Source organism: Marmota marmota, unplaced genomic scaffold, assembly GCF_001458135.2.
Source record: "Marmota marmota marmota unplaced genomic scaffold, marMar, whole genome shotgun sequence".
NCBI lineage: Eukaryota > Metazoa > Chordata > Mammalia > Rodentia > Sciuridae > Marmota > Marmota marmota.
Window position 1 is genome coordinate 9,316,972 of NW_026000130.1, and position 27,591 is coordinate 9,344,562.

The following is a 27,591-nucleotide window of genomic DNA, read 5'->3' on the forward strand; positions in this document are numbered from 1 at the left end:
GATGAAGTCAGTCTCACTATGTTGCCTAGGCTAGACTTGAATTCAAGCAATCCTCCTGCCTTAGCATCCCAAGTAACTACTAATATTTTTCTAAAGATAATTGGTTTATTTTTTATTTAAGAATCAGGCAGCCGAGTGCAGTGGCTTACTCCTGTAATCCCAGCAGCTCAGGAGGCTGAGGCAAGAGGATTGTGAGTTCAAAGCCAGCCTCATCAATGGCCAGACCCTAAGCAACTCAGTGAGACTAAATAACATACAAAATGGGGCTGGGGATGTGACTTAGTGGTCGAGTGCCCCTAAGTTCAATCCCCAGTACCAAAAAAAAAAAAAAAAAGAATCAGGCAATACTCCATTCCATAAAATATAATAAATATTCTACATACATCAAATTTTGAATTTTGATGTTCTCTTGGGCTACTGATACTCTTTGGCAATGCTGGGCAATGACACCAAGCCAAAGCTCCTTCTAGTCAGTTATGGTATCATGAGGATATACAACCAATACTCTGTAGTGTACCATGTAGACAGACTAGGTATTTTCAACTTCTGATAGGTTTGTTGGGATATTCCTGAGTTGAGGAACATCTATAATCCTCATTTCAGAGGCAATTGTTAGGATGGTTCCTTGCATCCTATAGGTGTGCAAAGAACAGCAGCTATTATATTTGTTCATCAAAAACATGTAATCCTCTGTGCCAGAGGATAAAACCTTAGACTTACAATGGCATATCAATGTGTGTATTTTATAGAACAGATTTTTTTTAATTTTATAACTTTTTATTTTATTTATTTTTATGTGGTGCTGAGGATTGAACCCAGGGCCTTGCATGTGAGAGGCAAGCACTCTACCGCTGAACCATAACCTCAGCCCCTATAGAACAGAATTTAATATAGAAAACATACTGTATTGACTCTGTTTTTGTTGAGCAGAGCTCAAGGCCATAAGTAGTCCTAGAAAATAAGTTTTCAGCTGGGCACAGTGGTGTACATCTGTAATCCCAGTACCTCAGGAGGCTGACGTAGGAGGATTGCAAGTTCAAAGCCAGCCTCAGCAACTTGGTAGGACCCTATGTCAAGAAATAAAAGGCCTTGGGATGTGACTCAGTGGTTAAGCACCCCTGGGTTCAATCCCTAGTACCAAAAACAAAACAAAAGAAAATTTTTCAATAAAATATCCTATATATATAGTCTTAGAAATGGAGTCTCAAATCTTGAACTCTGAACACTGTATTTCCCATGTCCCTTTTATTTTCAAGGTTTCATTGTCTTTTTTTTCTTTTTTTCTTATTTTTTTAGTTGTAGATGAACACAGTATCTTTATTTGTTTATTTTTATGTGGTGCTGATGATCAAACCCAGTGCCTCACATGTAGGAGGCAAGTGTTCTACCACTGAGCTACAGCCCCAGCCCTCCATTGTCTTTTTTTTTATTTTATTTTTTTTTATTTTTTAATTTTTGGCAGACACAACATCTTTATTTGTATGTGGTGCTGAGGATCGAACCCAGGCCGCACGCATGGCAGGCGAGCACGCTACTGCTTGAGCCACATCCCCAGCCCCCTCCATTGTCTTTTGAAGGATCATCTTTTGACCCTCTCTGCTCTATCCCAGCAAATGACAAAATTTTAAGCAGTGGATAGGGAGGGTGTTGATGGGCACTCAGAAAAGATGCCCGTCTCCCTCCATATATGTGGATAATTCCCTTTGAAATCGTTTTTCTGGAGGAAGCCCAGGATCTTACAGCTAAGAGGACTTTAGAGTCTTGATCAGACACCAGTTCTCCCACAGTCTCCTACCAAACCCACATTCTCTGTTGGGCCTGCTAAATGCTTCCATCTGTTGACTGCCCTTTTGGAAAGACCTTTACTGGGGTCCAGAGGCTCTTCCCTCTTTAATACGCAGGTAACTGGAACAAGGGCCCTGCCTCACCTGGTCTTACCTTCCTTCTTTGAAACTGCCAGCCAAGTAGAAGGAGGGCAGATGCAAAGCCAGGCAAACAGTGTGTTCTTCTGACATCCAGGTGTAGTACTTGCCTCAGATATCACCAAGGAACCCTGTGAGATATATAGAGGTCCTGCCTAATGCTGCACCTGGGCTGCCCCCTGGGTAGCACTTTCTTCCCACTCTTCCCTTGCCAACAACAAAGTGTACAGATAATAATGACTTTAAGTAGTGGAGGAGAATGTACAGGTCTGTTGAATTCTCTCAGTCTTTCTCCCCTCAGTTTAATGTGGGCTTGTTCATCACATTAAGCTGAAATCCACCCAAGCACCCTGGTCTTCAGGGGCTTGACTGGGACTCTGCTGGCCTAGGTCTGGCCTAGTTGTGTTGCCTTTCTCATGAGTGCAGCCGTTTTTGGCCTCAGGCTTCTCTGCTTTCTTGCAGTCAGCTATGGTGATGTTTGACCTGGCATGGATGATGTCCAAGGACCTAAATGACATGCTGTGGTATGTATCCCCCTCCACCAACCAGGAATGTCTAAAACAGCCCATCTGAGATTATGTATGACCCTGGTCTTCCTAACCATGAAGCTCTGGGGGCTTTACACAAACTCAGGGGGTGAAAATTGGGACTGAAGTGCAGCTCCGCCCTTCCTAATTCATTGCTTAGCCTTGCACTTGGTAAATTCAGGCAGCCAAAGGAGTGTGATATTTGAATGAGGCAGCCTCACTAAGCATCCTTGCAGCCCTGTCACATGGTAAAATATTACACAGAAAATGGTTCTGATTTCTCTCTGCAGATTGCAGACCTGCCTAAGCCAGTTACTGTCAACTTGGGTTGATCTAGAAATAAATTCTACATTTTCTCTGAGTGAGAAGTGTGTAGGTGTGGCTGACTCCATCACATTAGCCTGCTGCTTGGGGTCCTTGTTTTCTCCTCTGCAATACGACATCTACCAAGGCCCTCCTAGCTTTCACCACCCACTCCGGTAATTATATTGGTCTTTGTGGAATTAGGACTTTAGGACAGCCAATGGAGTTGTGTAGAACCACCAGTTAACCAAGGAGTTCTGTCCTTGCCTGAATGTGAGGGTGCTGGCCTGTTGGCCTCTGCCAGTCTTCAGCTCTTATCCCTGTACTGTGTGTCAGCGCTTGTTCATGTGCCCACCAACTATCCTCAGTCTGATGGCTTAGTCCTGAATTAATAAACACCATTCCCATTAACTGGAGGCAAGCTGTAGCCTAAAAGGTCCTCCTTTGGCTTCTTTATCACCCTGAGAAGTCCACTAGATGGAGCCAGTGGTTGGAGGAGGGAACAGCAGCCCTGTAACAGTGACATTGCACCTGACTACCATGTTATTTTGGGATTTCTGTCCCAGAACCACTAGCAGCCTGGCCCTAACAGGAGATGAAGGGGAGCTGGGCATGGGTGTTTACAGCGTGTCTTTCACTGGATACTCTTACTAGCATAAGCCTAGTATCTTCATGTCTGATCTGTGACAAAAACACAGAAAACTCAATTATACTGGCAGATGCCCTAATGGTTCTTATCTGGCCTGTGTCAGTTTATGCCTGTCCAATCATTGCTCTGGTGCTGGGAGCCTAACCTTGTGTTTTCTTCAATATCCAGGGGAAAATCTGGCCTGAGATAGCCCCTGGTCCTTTAGACAAAAGGTACAAATTTAATATGTTATCATAATAGAAAATAAGTTCAAAGATTATTACTTAAGATTTCCTGGGCAGGGAGTGCCCAGTGAGTTGGGAGGCCATGCTGACAGGATACTCCTGGGTATATTGAGCCAGGGCTGTCCATCCTGTTACCTGGCTCCATAACACAGGTCCTGCCAAGCCCAAGTGGGATGTAGTCAGCTCCATTACCTTCTTTCTTTCTAGGTGGGCCATTGTTGGACTGACAGACCAGTGGGTACAAGACAAGATCACTCAGTAAGTATGTGCTCCCTTATTTTCCAGGGTTAGCCCTATCCTGTGACTATGTGACAGCGTGAGTTTGCAGCAGGGAGGAACATCACTGTAGGTTCCTGTGGAGAAGAGGAGGGAGCAGACCTTCCTTCTTGAGATGTGCCCTTGTCACCAAGAAGAACTTAGTGTCTGTGGCCTGCTTTGGCCTCTTCATCACCCTGAGAAGTCCACTAGATGGAACCAGTGGTTGGAGGATGGAACGTAGTCTCCCCTGTTCTGGTGCTGGGGCTTAGAGGCAGGTGCTGAGGGGTGGCCATGGGAGACCATGGGGTGTTAAGGGAGAGATGAGAATTAGGCAGATGAGGGAAGAAAGGTGGAGCTGGGGAGTGAGGGTGCCAGGGAGTTTGAGTTTGATCACAAGGGCAAAGGAAGGCTCCAGAGAATTTTAAGAAGGGCTGATATGAAGCAAAGTCTCTTTTTGCCCCTTGATGGATGTGGAAGATTCTCCATTCATTAGACTCAGAGCTGAAAGACTATCCCAGGACATGGACACTGGGGCAGGGGTGGAGCCTTGAACAGTACCATGTATCATTTCCCATCCCCTCTTTTTCATGGGATAGCTTAGCCTCCTCTGGCCATCATGTGGGACATCTTAAGAGAATCGACAGTGACCTCAACCCTGAGGTGCTGATCCTCTTCCAGGGGACACACACAAATGTTCCTGAGCGATCTGGCATAGTCACTGCTTGATCATTAGATTCCACTTATAGTTTGAAGAGGCCCTATGCATGTTATATCCTGCTTCCCCTGCCCCACCCAATTCAATCCTGCTGGTTAAACCAGGAGCTTGAGAGCCCCAAGCCTCAGACCTGGAGCCACTGCTTGGACTGCCGCATTACCACAACCTACCACCTCTCTGCGCCACAGTCCCCCTTCTATGAAGAGTAGTATAGGGTATGTACATGTATAAGGTAGGCTCTAGAAACAGTGGCTCAGGCAGTGGCAGGTTCCTGTCCTCATCTGAGGTGAGGCCTGCTGTCACCATCCTGTTTGGTGGCCCTCTGGGACCTGGAATGGGAGCTGCCCACCCTGGTGCACTTAGTAGCACTTCCTGTGTTGATCTGTATTTGCTGTCACTTATGGAATCTGTCTACTTAATTATGTTGGCTAGCAGCCTGGCCAGGTCTCTGCAGTACCCACCCCCAAGTCATATCACATACCACCCAGCTACTCCACCCTGCCCAGCCCATTCTGCTCTACCCTGGCTACTTGGTATCTATGTAGTAGGTGGCCATACTTCCTCAGTCGTTATATAGGGATGGCCTGCATGGTGGGCAATAAGAAGATGGTCCAGCCTGTGGTGCTGTCTTTACAGAATGAAGTACGTGACAGATGTTGGCATCCTGCAGCGCCATGTGTCCCGGCACAACCACCGAAATGAAGATGAGGAGAACACCCTCTCTGTGGACTGTACACGGATCTCCTTTGAATATGAGTATCCTTGTAGCCCAGGCCTTCAGGCTTCAGGTAGCATCACTATCTCCAGTGTTTTGCTCAGCAGGTGCTGTTTGCTTAGTCACTGGGTGGGGCCCCTGCCTACTTCCCTTTGTTATTACTCACTTGGTTGTAAAATGAAGCTGTTGCATGTTCCACCATTAGTTCTTCCCCTCTAGATCCCAGATCCTACTTTCCTTATGGCATATTTGGTAGCCACAGAACTGTGTGGGTTGTGTGGGAAGCCACGGAGAGTTGAGGTAGAGGATAGCAACTCTTGGGATCCCAGAGTTGGGAGGAAGGGAATGGCATGAAGACAGGATACTCCAAGAATCCAGAGAAGTGGTGGCAGGGTGCCAGCATGACCATGGAAAGCAGGCAGTGCTAGCATGAGTCCTGTGGAGGAGAGGCCTGTGATGAGGACCATCCACAGTCACAACCATGCTCAGGGGACCATAAATGGTGAAGGGTAAATTCAAAAAGAGGGTTGAGGGTGGAGGCTTCTTGGTTGGTGTCCTGATGGAGTGCTCTTAGAAAGGATAGATGGTGGGTAGGCTGAGCTAGGTGGAGCAGGCAAGGGCAGAACAGGATGGCAGACATTCTTCCATGTCCTATGTTGCCACCACTGTTCTTCATGACCACAATATAGGGCATTCAGAATCCCTGCACCTCAGTTTCTCCATCTATCAAAGTAGGATAATAGTGTACCTCACATAGTCCTTATACAGGTCAAAGAGCTCCAGGTTACCCTTATCCAGGCAGCCCCCCATACCTGGTTATGAATGCAAGCTTATCAAGGGAGGGCCCCATGAGCAGAGCAGGCCTCTGCTGAGAATTGTGAGAAGGGCCATGCACTGACAAGGTTGTGAGTCATTGTGCATCTTCAGGTGGGTAGCAGGCAGTGGGTACCACCTATATTCCTTGACTTTGGACTCAGCCTCCGCCTGGTGCTTTACCAGCACTGGTCTCTCCATGACAGCCTATGCAACACCAACTACACTGCAGCCAGGTTCAAGCTGTGGTCTGTGCATGGGCAAAAACGACTCCAGGAGTTCCTTGCAGACATGGGGTAAGTGACTGCTTTGGTCTGCTGTCCTCCACCTTTCCTACCTCCCCATGGAAAAAGCCCTCAGCTTTGTTGTTACTCACTTGGTTGTAAAATGAAGCTGTTGCATGTTCCACCATTAGTTCTTCCCCCTCTAGATCCCAGAATGTTCAGCATGTTCTAGGACATCCCTCAATGACTTGCATGATGACCCCATTACAGTCTTCTTTCCATACTGTTGGGGTGTTAACAGTCTCAGTCATATGCCTTGGGCTTGTTCATTCCAGGCTTCCTCTAAAACAGGTGAAGCAGAAGTTTCAGTCCATGGACATCTCCTTGAAGGAAAATTTGCGGGAAATGATTGAAGAGTCTGCAAATAAATTTGGGTGAACATTTTTTTTCCTTGATTAAGCTTGTTTAAAGTTATGGCTTCTGTGGAAAAACAGAGAGGACCGTTTGTAACAAGTAAGATGGATAGAATCAGCATTTCTTAAATCTCATATTTAGTTATCTTCTTCATTCTGTCACTTGGTTCCCATTTTTTATATATTTTGTTATACGAAATGCATCTTTTGGTGGTTTGATTTCTTTTTCTTTATTTTTTTAATAATAAAGACTTCATTCTGACTGATTTAATTTCACAGATTTGAACTAATTTCAAATAAATATTGCTGAGTTCTGTCTAATTCCATGAAAATATTTCTTACGATAAACAAAACAGAATTCTTTTTGTTGTTGCTATTCTTATTGTTTGGGTTTTTTTTTGTTTTTTTGTTTTGTTTTGTTTTGTTTTTTTTGGTACCAGGGATTGAACCCTGAGACTCTTAACCACTGAGCCACATCCCCAGCCCTTTTTTATATTTCATTAGAGACAGGGTCTAGCTGAGTTGCTCAGGGGCATTGCTAAGTTGCTAAGGCTGGGTTTGAACTTGCCATCCTCTAGCCTCCCGAGTTGCTGGGATTACAAGTGTACGCCACTGCACCCAACAACAGAATTTTTTACTACCAAAAATAAAGCTAGGGCTTTTGCTTTAGCCATATTTCTGAAATAATGCAAAAATAACCCTAAAATGTACAAATGAGTATGATCTGAATCTGGCCATTCCTGAAGTGTTCAATTCTCTTTGGGTTAAAAAATATATCTTCTGGGGCTGGGGATGTGGCTCAAGCGGTAGCGCGCTCGCCTGGCATGCGTGCGGCCCGTGTTCGATCCTCAGCACCACATACAAACAAAGATGTTGTGTCCGCCGAAAACTAAAAAATAAATATTAAAATATATATATATATCTCTTCTTAAAGTGCCCATGAGGTTTAGGAGCCTTAAATTCTGAGGCTGTGGTACAGATCTGTGAGATTAACCAGATCCTTCTTCACTGGAAATAGGAAACAGGCCACTAGAGCCATGTCCAGGTGAGCTTTTTTTGCCAAACCAGGTCCTGAGTACCATTGAAACCTTTGTGTCTGAGTCCTCGAGCCCCAGCCAGCTCCCAGCACATATGCTAGGGCATTAGAAATGACCCTGTCTGTACCATTGGCCCAACAGCTACTTATTGCTTTGCCCTAGGTAGCCAAATAGCTGTGGATGAGGTACTCACCTGCTCTGTGCTGCAAGGCTGGCATGTCTGGATATTCTGACCCACCTCATCCTCTGAGCAGAGTGGTCATGATAAGAACATTAATAAGGACTTTTGAGAGATATCAGGTCTTCTGCTATCTCTGTGAAAGCTTGGCTACCACTTGTGGATGACAGCCACATTGCTTCCTCCCTTGACAGGATGAAGGACATGCGTGTGCAGACTTTCAGCATCCATTTTGGGTTCAAGCATAAGTTCCTTGCCAGTGATGTGGTCTTTGCCACCATGTCTCTGATGGAGAGCCCTGAAAAGGACAGCTCAGGGACGGACCACTTCATCCAGGCTCTGGACAGTCTCTCCAGGTAGTAGATGTGACCAGGGGCTCCTATTGCCTTGTGGGATGTCTCCAGTTAGTCCTCAAGTTCCAACTGTACAGGGATGCCTATAAAAGGTCCCCCTACAAGGGATCCCACTGGCAAAAGAGAGACTTTGTCCTGCAGAAACTTCAAGTGTGAGTTGGAATCACAATCAATGGAGTGGGGTGCCACAATCATGCTGCCTACACAGTTTTTTGTCACTTTATAAATCCTTTTTTTTTTCTTTTTGAATTTAACTTTTTTCATCTTCTTTATCTATGAAGACATTGCTGTATTTATTCATTTTTGTGTTTCTTCTTGAATAAGTCTTCATTTATCAGTTGTTATTCTTTTATTTCTAATCCTCACTTCTGAGATGACCTCTATTAGTTTTCCATGTCTTCTAGCATCCTATGAAACAGAACATGCCAGTTTTGTTCTGTTTTTAAGGCATATCTTTCTAGTATACTTTCACTGTCGAGAGGGATGTTATTCTGCCTCTTATTCTTTTATTTATTTATTTTCTCTTGTATTGACTTTGAGGGTTTTGATCTCTATTTGCAAATTTCATTCCCCTAACTTTTTTAGGAAGAGGCATGATTCAGATAGCTTTTCTAACTTCAGAGAGCTGATTTTGTGCAATGGTAAAAAATAGGGGGTCCTGCTTTCTGGGATTTCCTGGGTCTTCTCACTAACATACTTTTTTTAAACAGTATTATTGAGATATAATTCATGTACCAAACAATTCACCCATTTAAAGTATATGATGTATCTAAAAATAATAATAATAAAGTGTATGATGTTATGACTTTTAGTATAAAGTACATCCATAACCACTGTCTAATGTTAGACTATTTTCATTGTCCCCAAAAGAAATGTCACAGCACTTAGCTCTCACCTCCCAAATCCCCCATCCCTCCCAGACATAAGCAATCACTTTCATAGATTTGTTATTCTGGTCATTTTGTATAAATGGAATTATACAGTGCATAGTCCTTTATCTCTGACTTCTTTCAGTTACCATAATGTTTGCAGGGTTCATCCATGGTATAGCTTATATTGGTAATTCATGCCTTTAATTGTAGATAATATTTCAATGAATGGATATCGTTTACCAGTTCATTAGTTGATAGACATATGGTTTGTTTCCACCAGTTTTTGTGTAGTCATGTTTTCATTTCTCTTGGTTACATGTCTAAGGATGGAATTGCTAAATTACATGGTTATTCTAGGTTTAACCTCTTGAGAAATTTCCACAGTGGCTCTCTCTACCCTTTTACATTCCCAGCAGCAGTATATGAGGGTTCTGGTTTCTCCATATGTTCCCCAACTTGTTATTGTCTGTGGTTTGGATTATAGCCATCCTAGTGAGCATGAAGAAGTATCTTACTTGATTTTTATTTGCATTTCCTTTATCGCTAATAATGTTGAACATCTTTTCATGTTGGTCTATCATGTTTGGAGATTTGTTTGTTAGAGTACTTTACCTATTTTTAAATTAGATATTTGTCTTTTTATTATTGAATTATGAAAGTTATTTTACCTGTACTAAATACAAGTCCTTTAGCAGGTATATAATTTGCAAATATTTTTCTTATCCTGTGGGTTAACTTTTCACTTTAATAGTGTCCTTTGAATCACAGGTTTTAAATTTTGATGATGTCTAGATTATCTGTTTTTTCCCTTTGTTTCTTATGCTTTTTGTGGCATAACTAAGAAACTATTGCCTAATAGAAGAATACAAAGATTTCACAGTGTTTTAAAAATTTTGTGGTTTTAGCTCTTACATTAGATGTCTGATTTATTTGAGGTTATGTTTTGTGTTTGGTGTAATGAAGAGAGCTAACTTAATTCCTTTGCATATATATGGGCATCCTCTTGTCCCAGCACTGTTTGTTGAAAAAAATGATTTGTTCTCCCTTTGAATTATTTTAACATCTGTGTGGAAAATCAACTAGTTCACCATAAATGTGAGGATTTATTTCTAGATTCTCAGTTTGCTTCCAACATCCATGTCTATCCTAAAAAGTATCACATTTTGATTTGATTACTGTAGCTTTGTGGCAGAGTTTGAAACTGGAAAATGTGAGTGTTCCAATTTTCCCTTTTTTGAGATTGTGTTGACTAGACTGGTAACTTGAATTTCCATATAAATATTTGGACAACCTTGCCAATTCTTGCAAAGAATATTTAATCTGTAGATCAATTTTGTGATTATTGCCATGATAGCAGAGTATGAACTTTATGTTTAAAATTAAACTTATTCCTAAATATTTGGACTTCTTTTTCTTCATTTTTAGTTTACTTATTGTTATTATGTAGAAATACAACTTATTTTTGTACATTTTTAAGTTTTCATTTTGAGACAGGGTCTTCCTAAGGTGACCTGGAATCTTCCAAATTGAGAATGACATTGAAAATTGTCATTCTTTCAAGCACCAGGCTCAGATTTTTCATTTTAGCCCTCTGGGGCCAGTGCTCAGAATAGCTGAATATGTACCTATTTTAAAAAGCTGTTAAGAGCAGTTATGAAATGCATATGGTAAGACGGTTCATGAGTGTAGTTGGTATAGAATTCTTAGATAGGGCATTGGACATTGTCTTTCTTTCATGTGCCAGACTTAGATTCTCAAGTGGTTTGATGTACTTTATATTTAGGAAGGGTATTGTGGAATCTTGGCTGACCTCTGAGTACCTGGCCTCCAGCTTGCTGGCCAGAAGGCATCACTTTATCTTGGTGGATTGGAAGTATCACACTTGGGACTTCTGTCAGACACAGCTTTGCTTGAGGGCCCTAAACAGAGGGTTCATTTCTTGTTCAGAAGGGAACTCTCCCTTTTTGGGAAGAAGAGTAAAAATCCATCTATTGGGCAGAAGGGTCTCCTGTCTTCCCCTCTAGCCCTTGCCCAAGCCTCCCCTCTGTCAAAGCCTTCCAGGTACCTTCCTCAGACCACCTTTTGTATGATCTTCAGTCTCCTATCTTCTGATGGCATCACCCTTTCTTACTTCCATTACAGTAGTTTATTCATTTTTTCCTTCCTTTTATGTGAAGGGGAACTTAGCAGGCAAAAAAGGCAAACTTTTATCCATAAAGCCCTTCTTGAGCCAGGAATCCAAGCAATCTATTTGTGACTTGATATTTTACCAATAGGCAATGCCCAAAGCAGCGTTTGCCCTATTTCAGGAGTAACCTGGACAAATTGTACCTTGGCTTGGAACTCGCCAAGAAGCAGCTAAGAGCCACCCAGCAGACCATCGCCAGCTGCCTCTGCACCAACCTTGTCATCTCTCAGGGGCCTTTCCTCTACTGCTCCCTTATGGAGGTTAGTCTTTCCTCAATGCATAGGTACTGGGCCATGCCTACTGATGGCCTCCAATGACTATCTCTCTCTCCCTCCCAGGGCACTCCAGATGTCATGTTATTCTCCAAGCCAGCATCTCTGAGCCTGCTCAGCAAACACCTGCTCAAGTCCTTTGTGTGTTCGGTAAGAATCTAGGCACATGGGGCCATGGGTGCAGGCATGCAGATGCTTGGTAAGCACTCTGGACTAGGTGTTAGATGGTGGCTAAGGTTACCTGTGGCTGTTCAGCAGCTGTGGGAGCTGGACTTGTCCCTTTTTCTGAACTATATTTTTTTCAGCTGACCTCTAAAAACCTTCCAGTTTCCACAAGCTCCAATTTCATCACTCATTGTTCATGTGGACGAATAGAGGAGCCCACACAGAGCAGTGGGGCAGGTCAGAAAATCATGGAATTGGTTGTAACACAGACTTGCTTTCCATTGAAAGTTTGTCTTCTAGGCTAACTTTCTGCATGTGAATTTGTCTTCTTTTGGCCTAACTTTGCTTTGATTTGGAACACATGCCTAACTTGGGTGGTATTTAGGCAGAGATCCTTAAACAGCTAACATCAGGCTATCAGGCTCTTCCCAGGCATAATTGTAAAAAGGATGGTCCCAACACATTTCAGTAATCAAAGTCTTACTCTGCTTCAGGATGAGGGTTTACTCTGGGAGATATTCTAAATAAAATGTGTAATAGGAAGTTAAAATTCGCTCATGCCACTAAACTAACCTACAGAATAATTATATGAATGTTGGCTAGCCTTCAGTATTGATGGGTTCTGCCTCCTTGGATTCAACCAACCTTGGATCAAAAATATTTTGAAAGGGGTGTAGTTCAGTGGTAGAGCACTTGCCTAACCATGGATGAGGCCATGATTTGAGGCCATGGATGAGGCCCTGGATTTGACCCCTACCACTACAGAAAAACAAAACAGAATGTGCAATGTATGTATGTATAATTTTTTGTTATTGTTTGGGAAAAAATTTCAGAATTTCAAAGATCAAAATTCATTCTTCACTGAGTACTATGCTGGATCCATGTAAGTGAAGTGATATGCATTGTTTTATAAGCAGTCTGTAGAGATATTTAAATACATAAAGAAGACATGCATAGATTCTAAGCAAATACTGAACCATTTTATGTAAGGGACTTGAGATCCTTGGGTTTTGGTATCCATGGAGGGCTCTGAAACCAATCCCCTGACTGAAATGACTATATGTCAAAAGGTGAACTAGAAATAAAAAATGAGCTTTGAAATCCTCTAGGCTTGATTCAGATCTCAGTCTCCTTCATTTGTCAGTTGTGTGATATGAAATGAATTATCGGATCTCTGAGCCTCTGTTTCCTCATCTGTAAAACAGTGAACAAATATGTACTTCACAGGATTCATTCAGTTATCAGACATTGATTGAATAACCATTAGGCCCTGTTTTCATAGAGTGGCCAACTGTCCCCATTCACATCCTGAGACTCCCCTTGATCCTGTACAAACCAGGGCAGTTGGTTACCTTGGTTGAAAGATAGGGTTGCTGTGGAAATGGCACTGAGATGACACTCAGAGTCTCTGTTCTGAGGGAATGCTAGTGTAGCAAGGGGACACAAGAGGAGTGAGGATGTTTTTGCCCTCATTAAGGAGTATTTTGGGCTCCTCCAAACTCCTATGGTGAAATCTAAAACCCAGCATATTTCAGAATATCACTAGATTTGAAGACAGGGCATTCAAAGAGGTAACAGGCCCTGCTGTTCCTTGCCCACACTGTGGCTTTTGCCCCTGGTGATGGCTGCCCCTCTGAGCAGTTTCAGGTAGAGGCACATGCTACAGAGAGGAAGGAGCATGATGAAGTGGGACTGTTGGACAAAGGGACATTCCTAGAGAAGGCAACAGGTGCAGCAGGACCTAAAGGAAGTGATGGGGCATATAGCAAGGGCAAAGCCCCTGTAAGGAACAAGCAGGGCACGTGGGATTGGGATGGTGGATAACAGGAGGCTGGAGCCAAAACATCAGGTGGGGACTCTGGCATGTCCTCTGGTGACAGGAGAGTCCCTATAGTTTCTGAGGAGTAGCCTGACACTGTTGGTACTCCTGAACCCTGAATGATATACTCTGCCCTGTGGTATCAGTGGCACCCTTGGGCCCACTATGCCTTGCCCACACTGTGGAAGATGGCCCTATCTTGGTGGGAAAGTAATCTTCAGGGCAGAACTATAAGGCTGGAGCTGGCTCTGAAACCAAACCTCTGAATGGAATGACTATGTCAAAAGATGAATTAGAGACAAAACTTGACTGAGGATGTCCTTGTCTCTACAGACAAAGAACCGACGCTGCAAGCTTTTGCCCCTGGTGATGGCTGCCCCTCTGAGCACAGAGCAGGGCACAGTGACGGTAGTAGGTATCCCCCCAGAGACCGACGGTTCTGACCGAAAAAAGTGAGTGGCTTCCTCTTGTCTTGGGTTGGTAGAGTTGGGGAGCCTTGGACTCCGTCTTGTCATGTTGGCCCATCAGCCTCACTGAATCAAGTGACATTTATCTTCCTACGTCTGTCACAGTGGGCATAGATGGAAAGGGTCCCATTGCAAGAGGCCTTTTTTTCCCCCACAGCTTTTTTGGACGGGCCTTTGAGAAAGCAGCAGAAAGCACCAGCTCCCGGACACTGCACAACCATTTTGACCTCTCAGGTGAGTGTCTCTGCCTTTTGGCCACACTTCCATCTGTCCCTGGAAAGAGGCACATTGACATTGCCAAAGGTGCCTGGCCAACAGCCTTCCTCTCTTCTTGAAACTAGCCCCAGGCAAAGCAGCTCCCAGTTGCTCTAGGGATTTGGGAGCCCAGCTTTAGACTTACATTCCTGCCCTGAAGATCATTTTCCCACCAAATCAGGATCATCTTCCACAGTGTGGGCAAGGAACAGCAGGGCCTGTTACCTCTTTGAATGCCCTGTCTTCAAATCTAGTGATATTCTGAGATATGCTGGGTTTTAGATTTCACCATAGGAGTTTGGAGAAGCCCAAAATACTCCTTAGTACTTCTTTATATCCTAGAAAGGTCCTTTTTCTTATACCACCACCCCGTGTCCTTACAAGTCACTGTCCCAGGAGACCCAGTCTGTATTCAAATTCCCTGAACAGTCTCAGAACCTGCTTCCTTATGCCATAGCCGTCATGGCTGTGGTGCTGTGTAGTTTCAGTCTATTCTATGTAGCATGTGTTGTGGGAAAGGTTGTCTCCAGGAAGATTTGGGATTGAAAGCTGCCTGGTTTCCCCTGAGGTTTGGACAGCTGGAGAGGGGTATGGGGAATGAAGTGTAGCTAGTACCTGCTTTCGTGGGCTGGGCATGGGACTCCTGGGGTAGTGGCCTACAGCGTGAACTGCTCCAAAACCAGACCAGCCCTGTTCCAGATCTCAGTGTTGCTCTTTGATCAGGATCCATGTGTTTGGCTGAACCTGATGGACCTTCAAGATTCAGGCAGTTTGTATTGTATCCCCTTCTTACAGAAGAGGACACTAAATCTGAGGCATAGGCAGAGTAGGGCAGGAGGCTTAGGTCTCCCACAACCCACTCTGGGGGAAGGCACCTGTGCTGGATGGGGTGGAAAGGCCCGTCCCTTTTCAGGTCTGTATTACTCTTGAGTTGATACATCTCCTATGTCTCCTCTATAGCCTGTCATTGCTGATACCTAGCTGCCCAGAGGATCTTCCCCACGGGCCATGGCTCTGGCCTTTCCCTAGTGCAGCCAGCAGGTCTAAGGATCAAATACAGTGAAATGGAGAAATGGAATCAAATAGTCTAGAATATTACAGGCCATGGAAGAGCCTATACAGTTTGGAATGTAGTAGAAGGCTGCTTAGGTCTAAGAGTGTCAGGAAGAGGGAGTTCACATTTCTTGCCTTGTTTTTCTCACTCCTCCCTTCTCACAAGATGTTTTTCTTTCATTACTTAGTAATTGAGCTGAAGGCTGAGGATCGGAGCAAGTTCCTGGATGCCCTTGTCTCCCTGCTGTCCTGAGGTGAGCTGGGGGGAAGATTGGGGTCCTCAAGATGACCTGGCTTCCTGCCTTATCACAGCCCTATCCTGAGTCCCAGCTTTGTCCTTCCTCAATGGAGTCTTTTACTTGGGTTTCAGATGGGTTTTTGAGAAGATTTGGGACCAATATATTTTTTCCAAGAATGCCTGTCCTTAGGCCGCCAGCAGGGCCACAATGGGGCATTTTTTAGGAACCTAATTTCATTAAATCCTGTTAATCTCTTCAGAAAGACCTGGCATTCGCCCTCTGCTGACCACACCATGGGATTGGGCATTGCATGTGGGACACTTGGGACACACAAACTCTCTGGCTCTGCTCTCAGAGGTCACCTAGAGCCTCCTGCTCCCACAGCCTTCATGTCAGGCTCTGTGCTGGAGTCTACAGAGCCAACTATCCAGGCTTTGGTGTACTCGATGTTTGAAAAAGCAAAGTTGTTGGCAGCTGCTCAGCTGCAAATTACAAAATGTCACGAGCCTTCACCAGTGAATGGCTGTCCTAAGAGGCTCATTGTGAGCCACCAACAAGCCACTGTGACCCAAGATACCTCCCCAGCCAGGTTCTCCCTACTGTCCCACATACCACCTCTTTCTTGAAGGTCCTTTGGGAAGTGGGGATAGGCAACCTTTTCTGTGTGACCATTTGTTATCCCAGAGCTTCTACAGTGAATACTCTTGCTAGCCCTAGGCCGGAGTCTATTGCTGTGGCAGATGACCCTGCCAAGGCTCTGATGTAGAGGGTCTCCTGAGACAAGTAGTCCTCTCTGCTCCCCCTATCCATGGTGAGCTGAAAAACACAGGGGACAGAGACCAGAATAGTATAGGGGGTCTTGGGGACCCTGTAGTCCATCCCTCCGAGGGGCTTAAATGTACAGGACCACATTGGGGGAACAGGTTCTGGGTTCTCAGTGAGGTCTGTGTTATCTATCAGCAGTGACTTTGAGCCTGAGTATATTTGGCTGATACCCTTAGACAGTGAGTTGGGAGCATGAGTACCCGGCTCTTTATTTGGGAGCAGAGGTGTAAGGTTACATATGGGAGCTCTCAGGCAGTGGACCTGCATTGGAGGCAGACCTCTTCCTTGCAATCTGATATCAACCCTGCTGTGTGCATCCTGCTGGCCATGCAGGGGTGAGGTGCCTAATGGGAGGTGGGAAAATGCTGCATGCTGAGGGATAAAGGGGGCAAGAGATGGGGAACTGGCCAGGCAAAGTAAGGAGAGAAGCCTTAGTAAGGTGCCATGGGGCCACCCTAGAAAGATAAACAGCTAAGTGGGGTCTTCCAAGAAAGAAAGTGCTTGGGGCCCCCGAGGGCATTCGGGGCTCTCATGTGGACAGCTCAAATCCCAGCAGAGAATGATGGGTACCTTGGTGGATCTGGGGTGGCTTTCTATCCTGGGGATACCTGCCCTCACCCCTGGGGTTGAGGCTGCTCAAAAACAGCAACCCAGCAAGCCAGAGGGAAGGCCTGGGCAGTTTGTTACATTTGAGACATCAGACTTGTTTGAAACCTTTTTTTCCTTTTCTTTTCCAGAATTTGATTTCTTCAGAAATGACCTCCTTCTCCTTATTTATATTTAATTGGCTTTTATTTAGATTTTAAATTATGGGTATAGTTTGAGATGCAGGGATAGTGGCTTTTAATGGAATAAAATACTTATTTTAAGTTCTGTTTCCCCATTGATGCTCTGCTCTTGAGGCCAGCACTTAGGTGTGCCCTGAACCTTCCTTCCTTGGGTCCACGGGAGGCTTGGTCCTTTGTCCCCAGCATCCTCCATGCCAGGAAGCACAGAGATGTGCCTCCGCCTCCTCCACACCCTAAGGACCCTATCATCTAGACCTCTCAATGGTAGTAGGAAGCTGGGCCCTACAGCACCAGAGTCTGGGATCTCCTCATGATACCTGCACCAACCACTGTCCAGCAAGATCAAATGGGACCTGGTTCTACCTGTCTACCACTTCCTTCTGTCTGGCTGGCCTTGTCAACATTGTAAGTCTGTGTGGGTTTTGTCAGTCTACTGGTGTGGTTGAGTTGGTCACTCGGCTACCTCAGTCACGGGCGGGTAGAGACATGGAGTCAATACACAGACACCAGGAGCTGATAAGCTGGTGAGAGAGCAGGCAGGTGGCAACCTCAGCTGATGTCCAGCAGCTCACTTAATGTGGAAGTGATTACAATTGATATAGAATGCATCTTCCAATCATACATAAGCAAGCAGGTTATATAACATCTAGAAACCAATCATCTTATGTCTAATGTAACTGCACTATGATGAAGCTCTAAATATTGCTACGTGATGGGAAGCAGTCTGGAAGGATCTTTGTCCCTAGGGGAGGGGCCGTTATGAGTCAGGGGTTTCATGCCCTGAAGCATCTAACTCTAGGTTTCCTGGCCTGGTAGCTTCGCAACGCAGACCTCAAGCACTGAGGATGTAGTTTCACTGATGGCTTGCTAGAGCAGAGCGCCCCATCCTGCAGATGTTCTTATCAGGCCTGTATGAGCGTAGGTTTTTCCTAACACTCTGAGTTGCTCATAGCTGGTAGCTGCAAAGTGAAAGTTATTCCAACAAGTCTGCCCTCTTGACCACCCTCTAATAAACACACTGGCCCTTGCCTCATCATTCAGTATCTGTCCAGGTGTCCTGATCTCTGATGACAAGCAGTGGGCATACCATTCTGCAGAAAAGGAAAACAGCAAAGGGAAGGCTTCAGGCCAGGAAGGACCTGACTGGTTGAGCATGTCACAAGTAGAGACACTATATCCCCGAGGCCCAGCTATAGGCATCAGCCACATCCTGGACACAGAAGTTCCAAACTGAATGGGAATTCAGCATCTTCCACAACATTCAGGGCAGCAAGGACTTCCTAGTTAGGGAAGTCCTGGGGTTAGTTCCTCCACCCTTCCTAGATGACTCCTGAGCACCAGAGGAGAGGGTGGTTCCTTCCCTTCCTATTGAAGAGAGTTGTTAACACAAATCTGTGGCCACTGCCAGGGGACATGGGTGCTGGGGAAATAGGCAGGCTGGCGGGAAATATCCACCGTGAGGCATTTGGGCTGCTGGGGGTGGGGTATTTAGCATTTGACAGTCCTTAGGCAGGTTGTACATCAGTGGGGAAAAGCCTGCAAAGAGTGGTTTGGCAATGAGGACACAGATAGGTGGGGTGCCCTTGAAAAGGACAGTGGGGTCAACTGGATTGGAGGCTAGCTCCTTTCCTCTGACTTCTAGTGGTACCATTGATCATGAGTTGGAGTTTACCCAGGCCTTTCCTGGCTTGGATCAGGCAGGTCTGTCTCCCCAGGCCCTCAAGCTGCTCACCCTAGCCATTTGGAAAAGCTTAGAGGTTGTACAGCTGCCCTTCCATATTCTGTACTCTGGAAAAGGGTTTGTGTGGGATGAGCCACCTCAGGATAGCCTCAGGGCTCAGCTCTGGGCTGAACACCTTCTTGGACTCCCACACTACTAGGCCCCAGCTACCAGGTGTAATCATGTAAGAACCTTTGCTTTGGCACCACCCAGGGTCATGCTCTAGTATCATATACTTATAAACTCAAGGTCTGTTTCTGGTCCCTGCTACCCAGGCCCAGGTTCAGGCCCTGCTGAGGACCTCTGGGTAGTGGGGCCCTCACTGTAGCTTCCATTGATGAGGACTTAGGCCATCAGAAAGTTCAACCTCCCCAGAATTTCCACCTGCTGGCTCCCCTGTGACTTACTGGAATTTACCCTGAGCACTTCTGAGCCCACATCCTTAGGGCTCTTTCTCCTCCCTAGGATGGGGAACCTGGCCAGGCTTGGGAGGCTCCTCACTATTATTGGACATGACCCAAGCATTTCTGGGCAGAGCTCTAGAGGCTAGGTTGGAGGCAGATGCCAAGCCTTCCTGCTGGCTGGGCCTGAAGCACCTTGCTCTCCCCTCCCCCACTGCTCTATTCATCTCCTGGTCTTTTGGTAGAAAGTAAAAGTGCACAAATTCAAAGTGCCTAAAACAGGGTTAGAAACTATGATTTTTCCAACTAGAATAGATCACTCTGCCCTGCCCTTCTGGAACAGCTCCCACCAACACAAAAGGTAGGAAGGGCCACACAGTCTGTATCAGATTGGTCTGCCTGCCAGGCAGCAGGGTAGGCAGAGACCCTACACAGAGCCATGCTGTGACTGGCAGAGGAGCCAGGACAAGGGGCTGGAGCAGAGCCGAGGTAGTCTGGGCAACAGGCCTCTTCTCCCCATGGCAACACTGTTGTCCCTCCAGCAAACCTTGCCAGAACGAACACATCCTGGATTCACTCCTTCCCACCCTGCTGTTGGAAAGGGCCTGATTGGCTTTGTGCAGATGTCTGGCTGCTTGATGTTACTCAGAGCTAGGCAAGCCATGGAAGGGCAGGTAGAAAACCTCATTTTGGTTCATAGGGGGATTGTGTCTTTTCTGGGGGAAGCAACCAGGCTGCCCACCCTCGGTACTTCCCACATTTCAAGTCCCCACTTCCCAGTCTTTTGCTGGGTATTTCAGCCTGATCCTCTACTAGGGTCTGCCTCCATCCCTCCCAACTGTAGCCTCATGACAGCCTCTTCCCATCTTCCTAGGTTGTGGTGATCTAGGTTGTTTGTCTCCCACCTGGTGGGAGGGTGATGAGGTGGCAGGAAGGACTAGGGAAAAGATCATGGAGCCCTAGGGAGCAGCCGAGAGGTCCTCATAGGAGACTTCAGAGAGGAGTCTGCGGATGGGTGGGTGAATGGAGGTGCTGGGCACAGGGATAACTAAACAGAGGACAGTACGCAGGCCAGAGTGTTAAAACCATTTACTAAGCAAATTCTTAACCTCCCGACCCCCACCCCAGCTGCAAAGAGGGCAGTGCCCCAGCTCATGTTCTGGTGCCTACAAGCCTCGCCTGTGGTGGGGAGAAAGATGGGTGTGAGACAGGGAGGTCCAAGCCAAGTCCCTCGGTCCCTTGAGCCCAAGCGCCGAGAAAAAAGGCTGTTTTTTACACGTCCCTTCAGCAGCCCAGATTTGGGACTGTGGGCTCTGCTCTAACGAATTCAGGCAGAGCTGCAGGGAACTAAGGCAGCATGCAAGACCCCACCCACCCACCCAGGGTTGGGAAGGAATTGGCATCTGCAGTGCCCACTCGGCCGAAGGAAGCCAAGAGTCCTACCCACGTCATAGTCACCTCAGCGCGTGGAAAAGAAAACTATAAAGTCCTCACAAGTACGCGTCGTCTGTTTAGTACAGGGCGAGGGCCAGAGCTTGGTTGGTGGAGGTCACAGAGAACGGGGTTCGGACCCTGGCAGGTCCTGTCAGTACGCAGAGCCAGATGTTCCACGATCTGTGCGCGGCTCAACCCTACCGCGGCTGCCGTCCGTGCGCTGCGCTTCGGTCTGGTTCTTCCGTTCGCTCGCTTGGCTGCCGGGAGGGACACCGCTGTACCCTGCGCCTTCAGACGTAGTTCTTCTTGTCGTAGTCACCGCTGGCCGTCGGCCGCCGTGGCGCAGAATACTTGACTGGAAAGCTGAGGTCCGGGCGGCCAGCGCAGACCCAGGCTCCGCAGCACACGAGGCCGCCACCGCACATGAGCAAAGCAGAGGCCGCCCACCCGATGTACAAGGCTGCACCCAGCTCATACTTCTGTGACACTGGCACCGCCGGGTCGTAGAACTCACGGACTACGATGTTGGCGAACCAGCAGAGTGGCACGAGTGCCAGCAGCCCGCACAGCGCATAAAGCACGCCGCCTGTGAGAGCCACGCGGGCTTTAGCTGGGCCTGGGGCCACACAGGTAGTGCACTGTGCGCCCGCCAGGCTTACGAAGAGCGCAACCAGCGCCAGTAGCACCGCGCCGACGGTGAGTGCCCTCGCCGCCTGCACCTCGGTGCTCAGTGCCAGCACAGACTCATACACCTTGCACTGCATGTGCCCTGTGCTCTGCACCACACATGACATCCACAGCCCCTTCCATGTGGTCTGCGCTGTCACGATGTTGTGGTCCAGGAAGGCGGTCACCTGCCACATGGGCAGTCCGCATGCCAGTATCAGGCCTACCCAGCCCACTAGGCACAGCACCAGACCCAAAATTTCTAACGCTGCCGACCCCATGTCTGGAGGCGAGGTGCGCGCGCTCTGGCCCCTGGGCCTCCCGGAGCGAGCCTCACTGCTTTGGCGATGCGACTCGGCGCCCTGCGCCCACCCTAGTACCCTGGTTCGTTTGCGCCCACTCAGCCACCTCACCACTAGCAGTCTGCTTACCCTGCGGGCCTGCGGCACTGCCTCAACTCTGCAGGAGCCTCTTGGGGGCCCACCTTTTGAAGTCTCGGGGGGCGGACTCTGCTTCCTGGACCCAAACTCACAGACCACTGCAGCCAATCCATACGCTGGCCATCAGCCCGCAACCAATCCCAGGCTTCCCTTAACCCCACCCCCTGTCTCTTATACACANNNNCCCCCCGCCCCACCAGCTGGAGTTAAGTGAACAATTGCGCTTGAGGGTAGCCGAAGGCGCCCCGGCCGCTTTCGGCCCAGCCCCTACCTCAGAGCCCCAACCCTGCTGTTGTCCTAGTCGCGGTGTGGCCCATTCTGGGATGGTCTGGAGCGAACCACCTCTTGCATGTGCCGGACCTGCCACTTTAAGAGATATATAACCTCCAGCCTGTACAGTACCACGCCTACATCTCGAACTCTGATGGTCCTTCCCACCCGGACCAACTGCATTCATCCCCGACCAAGGTCTGCAGGAGCCTCCTATCCCAACACCACCGCGAAGAGGCCTGGTGCGGGGGGAGGGCGGTGTCACAGGTCCTTCTCTTCTCAGGTGAGACACCTAGGTCTGCCTTCAGAGTCTGCCCTGTAGTCCAAACTAGGCGCGTTTTCTGCACTCTCATTCTCCAGTGCATCTCTGAGTCCGAGGCAGAGCTATAGTGATCGGTCCCAGGATCCCAAATTCAAAATCCTGCCCAACACCACCACCTTCATGCCTCCCTGGAGCCTCAGGCTCTATCCCAAAGTGCGCGGCGCAGGGGACTTTCCTGAATAACCCCGACTTTACCCCTGTGAGGGAGGGGAGCTTCCATAGCCCTCAACTTTTGCCTGGCTGTTCCTTTTCCCGTGATGATGCCCATCCCCCATTCTTTGAGGCCCAGCTCAGGCAACACCACTTCAGGAAGTCCCTAGTGTTCCTCAGTTACCCAGCATATAGGCTGTGCTCCCACGGGCAGCAGTGGCCCCATGCTGGGCAGCCTACTCCGGGTCCTTGAACAGAAGAAACAAAGGGACACAAAAGGACTGTGTCCTGCCCTCCCACTAGTGTCGGTGATGCCCTGCCACCCCAGCCCCCAGGCCACCTTCCGGAAGCCAACTTGGAGTTTCCTGACCGGGAGGAAGAGCCCCCATCCTCGCTGGAGGAGGGAGGTGCGGGATTTCCGGGCATTCTTCTGCACAATGGCCCAGCCATTTCTTGAAAGGTCCACTGGGGTGGACACATTGAGCCCCCTGAGGCTCAGGTGGGGGCACCAGACCCCACAGCCCACAAACCCATGGGGGCACCAGCCCCTTTCCAGCAGTCCCTCCCCATTCCCTGAAGGCTCCTTTGTTTTCAACCAAGTCTGGACTGTCAGTCCTGAACTGAGACTGCAGGATACATTTTTTTTCTCTGGTCCAAAGTGCTCAGGCCCTCCACAGAGAAGGGATGATATTGTTGATGCCAATCACAGACATGGGGGCTTTGATAGATCTCTCCCTCACAGGGCCCAGATTCCTTCTCTTAAGGTGGCTCTGAGGGCTGGGGATTTGGCTCAAGCGGTAGCTCGCTTGCCTGGCATGCGTGCGGCCCAGGTTCGAGCCTCAGCACCACATACAAACAAAGATGTTGTGTCTGCCGAAAAAAAAAACTAAAAAATAAATATTAAAAAGTTCTCTTAAAAAAAAAAAGGTGGCTCTGAATGGAGTAAATGAGATAAGACTAGTGCCTGGTTCATCCCATCTGGGGAGGTACTGAAGGCAAGTTTTCTGGGCCTTGGAATGGGGGTGGGGGCTGTCGTTTTAGTCAGCTTTTTCACTGCTGTGACCAAAAGACCTGAGAAGAACAGTTTTAGAAGAGGAAGAGTTTATTTCAGGGCTCACAGTTTCAGTAATCTTAGCCCTTAGATGACCAACTCCATTCCTTGGGGCTGAGGTGAGGCAGAATATCATGGTGGAAGGGTGTGGTGGTGGAAAGCAGCTGGAATAGCTCTGCTCAACCAATACAAAATATATATCCCAGAGGCATGCCCCCAGAAAACCACCTCCTTTAGCCCTTACCTGCCTACAGTTACCATCCAGTTAATCCCTAGAGTGGATTAATACTGATTAGGTTAAGATTCTCATAACCCAATCATTTCACTCCTAAGCTTTCTTATATTGTCTTATACAAGAGCTTTTTGGGGGACACCTAATGTCTAAACCACAACATCTGTCATCCTCACTTGTCTCCATCCAATTTTTCCCTGCAAAGTGGGATACCTCCTCCCAACCACTCTGTAACTTGGTACTTTCTTCCTTCTGCAGACCTGTGGACTACTCCCTTTTTTGTAGGTAGGTCCTCCTTGATGTCCCCTTCCCTGTCCACTACAGGGGCCCATACTCTCAGTCCTGCTTCCCCTTGGCCCAATCCAGGGACCTCGCTAGCCTTCCTACCACCTTCAATGCTACCATCTTCTTGGGACAACTACTGCAGCCTTTTCAGGTCACACAGAGTTCACCCTTGCCCAGCTGTTCTATCCTGTCAGGCCCCTCTCCTGGATCATATGCAGGGGAGTATATCCCTGCCAGCTTAGCTGCCAGGCTCCGTGTGGCTCTGAGCACACACTTCATGCTCCAACCAGACTCACCTTCCTCTAAGTCTCAAACTGGTCTGTCTGGCATCCATGATCCCTCCTGTCTATAGTGCATTTTCTTCCACTTAATCCTCAATAGGGTGGTCATCTTCATGCATCAGTTCCAGGTAGGAGGCTACCTGCTACTCCTCCAGCTAGCTTGAGACTTCAACCAGCCCAAGACTCTCCCTTGGGCTATCTACTATTCTCCCTCTCTCCACCCCCATTCTGGCACCCCAGATGGCCCTAGTGAGCTCATGTCTCTCTGGTGTAGAATCTCAGGCTCCACATGTTGGTCATGGTCCTGACCTGCAGTAAAACCAGAGCCACTGCAGAGGCCTAGAGATGGCATCCAGGGTTGATTCTGCTCTCTTTAAACCTATCTCCAGATCAAGGATTGCCTCCAGTGGCACAGTTCAAATCACCAGGACATACCCACCATTCCTTCCTCTCATTGAGGAGCTGACCAACTACTGTGTGCCTGGCACTTTCTCTGCCAGAGCACACAGCACAAGAAGCTGAAGGAACTGACGATAAACCAATAACTGGTTAGGAAACAGATCAGTAAAGGCCTCTCAGAAGAAAGAAAGAAAAGTTTCAGCAGTCCCAGAAAGAAGTTTCCAGTAGAACAGAAGGAAGTGCTGGTGCAAGATCTTAAAAATGCTTAGGTGCATTTTGGGCTGGGGTGTAGCTCACCTAGCATGCATAAAGTCCTGGGTTCAATCCCCAGAAGCCCTCCCCAGAGCCCTGGGGTGGGGCTCTGCATCAGTTAAGGGGGTGGGGAGCAGAAGGAGGCAGGAGTGGCCAGAGTGCTGAGGTGGGACAGGGCCTTACAGGCCAAAGTCAGAAGGTGCCCAGGGCTGTTCAGGGATATGAATCCTGATCTCTGGTGAGGGGCTTCTAAGGCAAGCCTGGCCAAGGCCACCTGCTCTTTCACAGCTATTGTTCTGCTCTCCCAGGGGAAGTGCCACAGGATCTCATTAATTGTGTGAGAGAAAGACCTGAGTCTGCAGAAAAGCAAAGTTTATCTTGAGCAGCTGCTGGCTGACCCTGCCCCACAGGGATCCTTTGGCCTTCCAAGGACAATCTAAGTTTAGGCATCAAGTTCCTGAGGATTGAGTTTTTGGAGTTCCCAGTTAACAGATTTCATTTCAGGGGAAGTGAAAAACAGTATTCCTTCTATCTTTTGGCTTTGAAACAGTTAAGGATATTTCCCTCCAATTCAGCAGATGTTTACAGAATCTCTAAACACAGAGTGCTGCCTGAAACGCTTTCTTGGCAAGAGCCACTGCTCCTGCAGGCCTGAGGATAACAGCTCGGGACCTCCTGTGTCACTGACAATTGGGCTGGGTGCCTGAAGTGTCCTGTGTGGGAGGACACAATTACCTGCGAAGCTATGAGGAGCACCCTGAGTGGGTACCCAGCCTCAGTTGTTGTTGATATTGTTATTTTCTGTGGCCAACAGCAGACATGGAGTCAGATTCACTCTTACAAACAGTCAAATTTCTAGTCTAGTGACCTGGTCTCTTTGTGCCTTAGTTTCCCCATTGATAATGAAGCCATCTGTTGTGGAGTTTATGAAGTTGCAGGAGAGGCTGATGCTAATCCTCAGACCTCCCCTGCCATTTCTGAGAGCCCTCCAGGTGGTAAGAATCACCCCCACCCACCTCCCTTGATTTCTTTCTTTCTTTTTTTTTGGAGGGGGGGGTACCAGGGATTGAACCCAGGGGTGCTTAATCACTGAGCCACATCCCCAGCCCCCATTTTTGTATTTTATTTAGAGACAGGGTCTCTCTGAGTTGCTTAGAGCCTTGTTAAGTTGCTGAGGCAGCCTTTGAACTTTCAATCCTCCTGCCTCAGCCTCCCAAGCTGATGGAATTTGTGTGCCACCACAACCAGCTGGCTCCTTTGATTTTAAGCTCATCTGAGCCCAGGCCCTTCTCTCAAGGTTGGTACTATTAGCTGTTTGTCAAAATCAGAGGCCACTGTACTTTAACTTCCTCAGTGGGTAGGTAAATGGGGGACAGAGTGCTCTAGCTGACAGAGCTGCCAAGTCCAGCAGATCTCTTACCCTTTCAAGGACCACACCAGATGTTGGTCTCTGCTTGGTCCAGGGCCTCCCTGCAGGATCTCCCAACTGAGGTCATGGTAAAGTGGAAGTGGTGCTCCAGGGCTTGGAAGCTGGCCTCCAGTCCCTTCACTCCTCACACCTGCAGCACTCCTGTGGCCTCTCTTCACCTTCCTTCTCTGCATGCTGTATTTTGCAACAATTTCATATTCTTCTTAAAATCTTGGAGTCATGGTAGATTCTCCTTTGTCACTTGGCATCATATCACAAACTCTTCCCTACTCTGTTAAAAACACCCTCATGATTGTTTGTTTCCAGCAGATCAGGATGGAATCAGTCTCTGCCACTCACAGGTGGGGTATGAACATGAGCAATTTGTTCTGAAGTTCTGTAAAGTGGAGATGATAAAGGGCTAAACATCAAAGGGTTGTGAAGGGGGCTTAGTGGAAAGTTCTTCCTGGCTCAAGATGGACCATGAACTGATGATAGGGGTTCAATATACTTGCCCCTCAGTATCTGTGGCAGTTGTTTCCAGAATACCCCCTCCCACCCCTCAGACACCAAATCCACAAATGATTTAATATTTTATGTTAAATAGTGTAATAATGTAATAAGTAGTGTAAAGTTTCATAAATAGTGTAGTAAGTAGTATAATACTTCATATAACCTGTGTGCATCCTCCTGTATACTTTAAATCATCTCTAGATTCCTTATGATAAATATAGTGTAAATGCCATTGATTAGAGAATAACGACAAGAAAATTAGTCTTTACATGTTCTGACTGAAATTTTTTTCCTAATATTTTTGATCTGTGGTTGATTGAACCTATGGATGTGGAACCCATAGATCCAAAGGAATTACTGTATTTTGATAATTATGCAGGTGTTATGGTTTCCATATGAGGTGTCCCCCCAAAATCTTCTGTTAATTCAGGACTATTCAGAGGTAAGATGATTAGATAATTAGATCTCTAACCTAACCAGTCAATGACTGACT

General features: G+C 47.2%; 2 protein-coding genes across 3 annotated transcripts in view; one reads left to right on the plus strand and one right to left on the minus strand.

Moving 5' to 3' along the window:
- The window catches only part of Cdc45 (cell division cycle 45), a 30,324-nt gene extending 12,969 nt beyond the window's left edge, over nt 1–17,355 (plus strand). The window contains exons 8-19 of one of the 2 annotated variants that reach the window (XM_015500404.2): nt 2,385–2,446; nt 3,833–3,883; nt 5,235–5,354; nt 6,291–6,422; nt 6,686–6,784; nt 8,173–8,334; nt 11,513–11,651; nt 11,730–11,813; nt 13,981–14,099; nt 14,272–14,348; nt 15,611–15,676; nt 17,224–17,355. In XM_015500404.2, the coding sequence (XP_015355890.1) occupies nt 2,385–2,446; nt 3,833–3,883; nt 5,235–5,354; nt 6,291–6,422; nt 6,686–6,784; nt 8,173–8,334; nt 11,513–11,651; nt 11,730–11,813; nt 13,981–14,099; nt 14,272–14,348; nt 15,611–15,675 (1,110 nt within the window). In that variant the 3' untranslated portion in view covers nt 15,676; nt 17,224–17,355. Of the gene's footprint in view, nt 1–2,384; nt 2,447–3,832; nt 3,884–5,234; nt 5,355–6,290; nt 6,423–6,685; nt 6,785–8,172; nt 8,335–11,512; nt 11,652–11,729; nt 11,814–13,980; nt 14,104–14,271; nt 14,349–15,610; nt 15,677–17,223 lie in introns of those variants that run through there. The other variant, XR_007341276.1, reaches the window with a different exon arrangement.
- A 3,112-nt stretch (nt 17,356–20,467) lies between these two features.
- Nucleotides 20,468–22,034, minus strand: Cldn5 (claudin 5). The gene has a single exon (XM_015500193.2). The coding sequence runs from the start codon at nt 21,774–21,776 to the stop codon at nt 21,120–21,122; it is 657 nt and encodes a 218-aa protein (XP_015355679.1). The 5' UTR covers nt 21,777–22,034; the 3' UTR covers nt 20,468–21,119.
- Between the last annotated feature and the right edge of the window lie 5,557 nt (nt 22,035–27,591).